Genomic DNA, 7,707 nt, shown 5'->3' with positions numbered 1-7,707 from the left:
TAGCGCTTCGTTGTATTTAGCGACCGCCTTCCGCGTTCGCTTGTCCTCGCGATAGTCGGCTCGCTCCTCCCTCCTCTTCGCCCTCCTCTGGGCAAAGAACTATTCCTAGTTGGTGTCTTCCGGGAAGCGATGGCTCCACAGCGCCATGGCTTGCTCGTCCATCTCGGCCAGCCTGAGACGATGCTCCCGCCTCCGGTACTTGCGACGATCCTCGTCGGTGAAAAACCGCGGGAAAGGCGCCAACTCCTGTGCCCGCTCCCGCGTCGCCACGTCGGCGAAGTTCATGTCCTGACGGGACTGCAGGAGGCGCCACGCCGCAGCGTCGTACGCGCGGGCGCCCTCCTACGCGGTGTCGAAGGTTCCGAGACGGAGCCGCATGCCGCCGCCCGGCCGAATCTCGGCGGAGTAGGTGCCGGACGGACACACGCGGACGCCGCGTTAGCCCGTACCTCCCCGACGGCGAGGCGGCATGGTGGCGCGGTGGTGACGTGTCGACGGCAGAGGGTGATGGAGAGATGAAGAGAGCGGCAAAGGGCGGCAGAGGACGATGGAGAGAGCGGCAGAGGGCTCTGCAATTTATAGTCCACGTTGTCCTGCATCGCGGCACTGCGAGAGCACGGCCATCGGGTCCAGGAACACGCCGCTGCACTATGAGAGCACGACCATCATCTCGTTGGCGCTGCACCGGTCCTTCGTCCTCTGCTCCGCCGGCTTGCGCTCATGCTACTCTGCTCGAGCTCGGCGGCGAGGTCGGGCCGGCTGTGGCCTGTGGCGGGCGCGGCCTGGGCACGGCTTCGGGTGAACACAACTGGTAACTTTTTCACCCTCAGGCCAAAAGTTTCGCTGGCAGTCCCTCGAAAGACGAAAAAAATGTCTTTTAAAGGGCTCAACGGCTGAAGATGCTCTTACGGAGCAGATCTGGCCTGAAAACAACCAGAGTCAACTATCATGTGACCATCATGGGCATGGGACCACACGTCTGTGCTGTGCACCGGAAAATGTAAATGTAGTCGTGCCTTGTCCAAGAAAAGAGGGGTCATTTTCTCCGCAAAGACCAGACCACGACCGTCCCATTTGGTCCGGCCGGGCCGCTTTTCTTCTCCCGCCGTGCCGTGCTGTGCTGTCACTGCTCACACTTGCCAAGCCACTCTTGCTCAATCTTTCCACTGGATCTCAGTAATTTCAAGGGACTTACCATATACAGTAGTAAACACAGTATTAAAGTTAATTACTCCTTCTGTTTCAGAATATAAGAACATTTTTGACACTATGATAGTGCTAAAAATGTTCTTATATTTTGGGACGAAGGAAGTATTTACTAGCACACCTTTTTGCGCTAATGATTTCTGATCAAGACCTCATCGTCGACGTACGTGTAAGAAGTGTAAGGTACACACAGCAAAAAAACACATGGATGGGTGCTGGATCGATAGATGGACATATAAAAAGAAAAGGCAACTGAAGTTTTGCTTCTTTTCGAAATGGAAAAGCAACTGAAGCTTGGGTATCACACAACGAAAGAAAACCAAAAAAAAAACGGAAACGGCCACGGTTCGGATGATGCACGCATGGAGTATGGGATTCTGCAAGCATTTCGTCGACAAGTGGATATGATGTGCAATTGTGCACACATGTTTAGCTGGTTTCACAGAGAGTGCCGACGGCTTTCAACCCCATCCGCCAGCTGAATTTTTCAAGAGAAATTATACAGTAAAGGCCTGTTTGGAATTTCACCAGGTTCACGAAATTGCAAGAGCCGTGGAGTCAGAAAATAGCCGCTCCGCAGTTTTCAACTGCAACTCTGGAAGTGGAGTTGTGGAGTGGAGATTCTCCGAACAGGGCTTAAGGATGCTAAAATGGAATTAGAATTAGGTATATTCGAGAGAAAAAAAATGGAATTAATCACACGAGATAATGCAGCCAGAAAGTGGGCAATGCTGTGAAGGAAAAGAAATCAGTTTGCGAATTACTCGATGTGGCACTTTGGCCTTTTCCCTTTTTGCTGCTGCGGTGTGGTGGTGCGTTGCTTCGTTGCTTGCTTCCCCGAGACAGAAACTAATCAGGGCAGCAGCCAGCAGCAACACGCACGCGCAATTGCTCGTGTGTTTACTCCACTCCTACTGCTGCTGCGATTGCATCATCAGATCAGATTCAGACCACATCCGCCGCACACGCACACGCGCCTAGAGATGGAGTGAGAAGCATCAGGTTGCTTCCGCCGCCGGCCATTGCCGCCTGCCCATCCATCTCCACCGCCACCTCCACCTCCGTCCCCCGTCCGTTCGTCATGCGTACAAGCCATCCCCACACCTGACAACAACCACACTCCACAAAACCACCCCCGACCCCCCTCCCTCCCTGCATTCATTCCCATTCATCTTCGATCTCCCCCGAGACCTCGCTTTCTTGACCGCTCGCTCCGACGCGCCGCGCCGCCCCGCCGATAAAGCTCGCAGCTTCTCCCTCTCTCTCTCTCTCGTCCCCGCTCGAATCCGCTTCTCCGGCTCCCGGATTTTCTTGCAAGGATTCTGTGGGCTCCTGCCAATGCTCGCCGGTCTGATCCGTCCTGCTTGCTGAGGCGCTCCTCGATTCGGTCCTGGGACGCGTCGTGCTCCTGATCTGCTGCTGATTCCTCGAAATCCGGTGAAAGTCCGTCCGTCCATCCTGGGTCTGATTTGCGGGTGCCACCGGCCGTCTTCGCCTCCGGCAATGGGGAACTCCAGCAGCAGCAGCGCCGGCGGCAGCAGGCCCCACCGGCCGACGACCTCGTCGGAGTCGGGGCTGCCGCACGCCGCCGCGGCGGAGGAGCTCAGCTCGTACGAGGCGGCGTGCCGGCACGACCCGGAGGTGCGCACCTTCGACTCCACGCTGCAGCGCCGCACCAGCCGCGCCATCTCCACGCTGGCGGTGGGGGTCGAGGTGCGCTCCATGTCGCTCGACTCCCTCCGCGAGGTCACCGGCTGCCTCCTGGACATGAACCAGGAGGTGGTCAAGGTCATCCTCGACTGCAAGAAGGACATCTGGAAGAGCCCCGAGCTGTTCGACCTCGTGGAGGACTACTTCGAGAGCAGCCTCCACACCCTCGACTTCTGCACCGCGCTCGACAAGTGCCTCAAGCGCGCCCGCGACTCGCAGCTCCTCCTCCACGTCGCGCTCCAGCGCTTCGACGACGAGGACGACAACGCCGCCGCCGCCGCCGCGCCCGCCGCCCGGTACGCGCGCACGCTGCACGAGCTGCGCCAGTTCAAGGCGGCCGGGGACCCCTTCACCGACGAGTTCTTCGAGGCCTTCCAGGCCGTGTACCGGCAGCAGCTGGCCATGCTGGAGAAGCTGCAGCAGCGCAAGCACCGGCTGGACAAGAAGATCAAGACCATCAAGGCGTGGCGCCGGGTGTCGAGCGTCATATTCGCGAGCACCTTCGCGGCGGTGCTCATCTGCTCGGTGGTCGCCGCGGCCATCGCCGCGCCGCCCGTCGCAGCGGCATTGGCCGCGGCGGCTGCGATTCCGATAGGGTCCATGGGGAAGTGGATCGACTCGCTGCTCAAAGGGTACCAGGACGCCGTCCGTGGGCAGAAGGAGGTGGTGAGCGCAATGCAGGTCGGCACGTTCATCGCCATCAAGGATCTGGACAACATCAGGGTGCTCATCAACCGGGTGGAGATGGAGATCGGCTCAATGATCGACTGCGTGGATTTCGCGGAGCGGGACGAGGAGGCGGTCAAGTTCGGGGTGGAGGAGATCAAGAAGAAGCTGGAGGCCTTCATGAAGAGCGTCGAGGACCTCGGGGAGCAGGCTGACCGGTGTAGCCGAGACATCCGCCGAGCAAGGACCGTCGTGCTGCAAAGGATCATCCGGCATCCCAACTGAGAGCCAAGGATCGATGATGAAGAGTGTGTAAGGTATGGATATGATAAGTTATAGCCATGTGCTCTTTGATCATGTTGTGGTTGCAATGTACATAAGAGATGCTCCTTGTAGACACTATGAACGACTCAGTTTGATATAAATTATTGTTTGGCTCATCGATTTGTTCTGTCTCATGGCCTCTTTTTGCACAATACCGTACAAGATTTTGCGGTGAATGAAATTTCTCCGTATGTCAAGTTGCGGTGAATTCTAGATGTGTGATATAATACATAACTCTTGTGCTCCGTATTTGTAAGTAGTAATTCCAGTGGGTGAACCGTGTCTATATGATCCAGACCAAGTCAGGTCATACTGATTTATAAATTACCACTCTGTTATTGAGCTTAACCGCCCACATTTCAGAGGTCCAAGTTTTCTGCAGTCTTTTCTAAAAGAAAGGGAAAAGGTCATTGTCTAAGCTTCCATGGTTGCTAGTCTTCTAGACGTGTAGGTGTTGTCTCTTGTTGCTTCCCCAAGTCACATATACTGATATACTTCTAAGCAAAGCAAATTTTAAATTAGGAAGACAGAATGTTTGAGATATCTGATATCTCAGCGGTGTTCCCGTGTCCGGCAGAACTGTCGGTACAATTCTAGAAATTCCTTTAGAAATACTTCTTACCAGATAATCATTGTTGTGTGATCACCTCCACATGTACTTTTTGGATATTTGATACACTATTGCAGTTTCTGCGCTTATATAACATTTTGGAGCAACTGTACCCTCCTAAGTATGTCAAATATCTTTCTTTGATCTGTATCATGTTTTCTTTAGCAGAATGATCTGATCAGTAAATTTTAGTTAAATTTTTGTGATGTTCGCACAAGGAATATCTGCTATCTCCTCTCAAATCTGGACTTCACTATCTGGATTCTATGTTCTTGCATTTGAATGTGAACTGGTATTTCTCAATGTATCACATTTTGTTTCCGAATATCAAAAAACTACTACCTCTTTTCCTAAATACAAGACGTTTTAGCAGTTCAAATTGATCAAAAATGAGGTAGTAGATGTTAGCAAGCAATTTAGCCCATCAAGATATGGTGACAGTACTAAACTATTGATCTGTATCTTCGAAGCACTGCACGAGCACCTAGTTTAATGTTTGCTTGCTAAGTGTTATGTTACTTCTTTTGATAAGCAATTTTTTATTGCTGATTGATTAAGAAAGCTCTGAGTTCTCACCATGTTTCCCACCTTTATTTGCAGGAATTTGGTGATAGTGATGCACATGAAAAGGTCTATATAGTCTGTAGCGTAGACCAGCAAGCAAAGGAACTGATCAGTATCATATAAAGCAATAAATAGTGCACTGCTTGCGGACTTCTGTGAAGAATCGCCATTGCTAACCTGGTTATTTCCTGGCGAAAATCTCGGATGGTGGCTGGCTGGATGGCTTTTAGTTTATTTATTCTCCTAAAAATAATTTTATTTATTAGAAGAACTTCGGTGTGCTGACCTCTGGACTAGATGCTTGTGTCTTTGGCTTAATGATCTCAAGGAGAAAAAATGGGGTGGTCTGTGTTGGTTTTAGCTCTGAAATATATGATTGCGACCGGAGAAAAGGTTGAAACATTTGTGATTGCTTGATGTATACTCTCTCTATGTCCAAATGCAAGAACATTTGAACTGCCAAAATGTCTTATATTTAGAAACGGAGGGAGTATATATGTAATGTGGCTAGTAAAAAGAATGGTAAAGAATATCGTCTTCTACAAATAACCCAATACTGAAACATAAAAGGGAAAGCAGCAAAAGGCAGACATGACCCAAAGCGCCTAAATTATATCTAGCTGCGCTATGACCAGCTAAATAGGCTTTAGCTCATCAAAAGCATCAGCAGGCGCCTAGGGCGAATGTAAGCAACGTTTGAGACATTGCTTATGACCAAATCAGAGTAAGCCACTGCCTAACCACCCACAGGAAGGGGTGGAGAGCAGGTACATCAGCCAAGCCATTACAAGTTGGTTTATGTAAGAGTAGACATAACAGAAGGCCTGCAAGGAGCCAAGGACCAAAAGAAGCTTCTTTTGCAAACTGTGGTTAGTAAACTTCAAGACTTATAAGAAGCAAGGTTAAAATTCGCACATACGATCAGATGGCCGAGTTGGTCTAAGGCGCCAGATTAAGGCTCTGGTCCGAAAGGGCGTGGGTTCAAATCCCACTCTGGTCACAAAATGTTTTTGCTTCCTCCAAAAACAAAAAGGAAACCGGACCTAGTCACTTCTTCCCTAATAAACTGCATTGAAGAGTCGGCTACTGACAAATTTTTTCTAAAAAATGTCATAGTTTTTTTAAAATATTCATAAAAAGTAAAATTTTCAAGAATTATTTAAAAAATATTGGTAAATTTTAAAGATGCTCTGAACTTCTAAAAATGTTTTTGCTTCCTCCAAAAACAAAAAGGAAACCGGACCTAGTCACTTCTTCCCTAATAAACTGCATTGAAGAGTCGGCTACTGACAAATTTTTTCTAAAAAATGTCATAGTTTTTTTAAAATATTCATAAAAAGTAAAATTTTCAAGAATTATTTAAAAAATATTGGTAAATTTTAAAGACGCTCTGAACTTCTAAAAATGTTCTTGCTTCCTCCAAAAACAAAAAGGAAACCGGACCTAGTCACTTCTTCCCTAATAAACTGCATTGAAGAGTCGGCTACTGACAATTTTTTCTAAAAAATGTCCTAGTTTTTAAAAATATTCATAAAAAGTAAAATTCTCAAGACTTATTTAAAAAATATTGGTAAATTTTAAAGATGCTCTGAACTTCTAAAAATGTTCTTGCTTCCTCCAAAAACAAAAAGGAAACCGGACCTAGTCACTTCTTCCCTAATAAACTGCATTGAAGAGTCGGCTACTGACATTTTTTTCTAAAAAATGTCCTAGTTTTTAAAAATATTCATAAAAAGTAAAATTCTCAAGACTTATTTAAAAAATATTGGTAAATTTTAAAGATGCTCTGAACTTCTAAAAATGTTCTTGCTTCCTCCAAAAACAAAAAGGAAACCGGACCTAGTCACTTCTTCCCTAATAAACTGCATTGAAGAGTCGGCTACTGACATTTTTTTTCTAAAAAATGTACTAGTTTTTTTAAATATTCATAAAAAGTAAAATTTTCAAGAATTATCTAAAAAATGTTGGTAAATTTTAAAGATGCTCTGAACTTCTAAAAATGTTCATGAATTTTTAGAACATTCTAAAGTTTTACTAAAATCATAAATTTTCAAAAATGTTTCTCAATTTTTTAAATAAATCACGAATTCTAGAAAAATTTCGAAAATAAAAGGAAGACCAGACCTACTTTTTCCCTAAACTGCATAAAAGGGTCGTCTACTGCCAAAATTTTACTAAACGTCCTGGATTTATAAATTTTTCAAGAATTATTTTAAAATTTTGGTAAATTTCAAAGATGCTCTGACGTTTAAAAAATGTTCAAGATTTTTTGAATATTCTAAATTTTAAAGACTTCTGATTGTCTTTTACAAAAACCACAAATTTTAGAAATATTCCTGGATTTATTGAACATTCATGAATTAATAAAAATATGTGAATTTCAAAAATAGAAAGAAAACATTAAACCAAAAATGTAAACACGAGAATAAGACCGACAATAGGAAAATAGAAAATAAATGGTCGAGGGAAGGTTCTAGAACCTTCCTTTTTTGAGTCTTGGATCTAGAACATTCCAAAAGACACTGAACACCTCGAGTGGATCGGACCATTACCGTGTGGAGGGTTGGAGAGTGCACGTTTGGTAGCTACCCCCAACTTACGTGCGGACAAGGAGTATGTATTAGTCA

The 7,707-nt window shown here is 46.6% G+C and overlaps 1 protein-coding gene and 1 non-coding gene across 2 annotated transcripts; both read left to right on the top strand.

Annotated features, from left to right (window-relative positions):
* The first annotated feature begins 2,079 nt into the window (after positions 1–2,079).
* LOC123084934 (UPF0496 protein 1) lies at positions 2,080–5,520 on the top strand. Its single transcript, XM_044506476.1, has 2 exons — positions 2,080–3,899; positions 5,117–5,520. Exon 1 carries the CDS (start codon positions 2,710–2,712, stop codon positions 3,865–3,867), a length of 1,158 nt encoding a protein of 385 aa, XP_044362411.1. The 5' UTR covers positions 2,080–2,709; the 3' UTR covers positions 3,868–3,899; positions 5,117–5,520.
* Positions 5,521–5,999: 479 nt separating this feature from the next.
* Positions 6,000–6,080, top strand: TRNAL-AAG (transfer RNA leucine (anticodon AAG)). Its single transcript has one exon. It is a non-coding gene; the product is annotated as a tRNA-Leu (tRNA).
* Positions 6,081–7,707: the final 1,627 nt, after the last annotated feature.

This window comes from Triticum aestivum, chromosome 4A, assembly GCF_018294505.1.
Source record: "Triticum aestivum cultivar Chinese Spring chromosome 4A, IWGSC CS RefSeq v2.1, whole genome shotgun sequence".
NCBI lineage: Eukaryota > Viridiplantae > Streptophyta > Magnoliopsida > Poales > Poaceae > Triticum > Triticum aestivum.
This window is presented reverse-complemented; position numbering and strand designations above follow the sequence as displayed.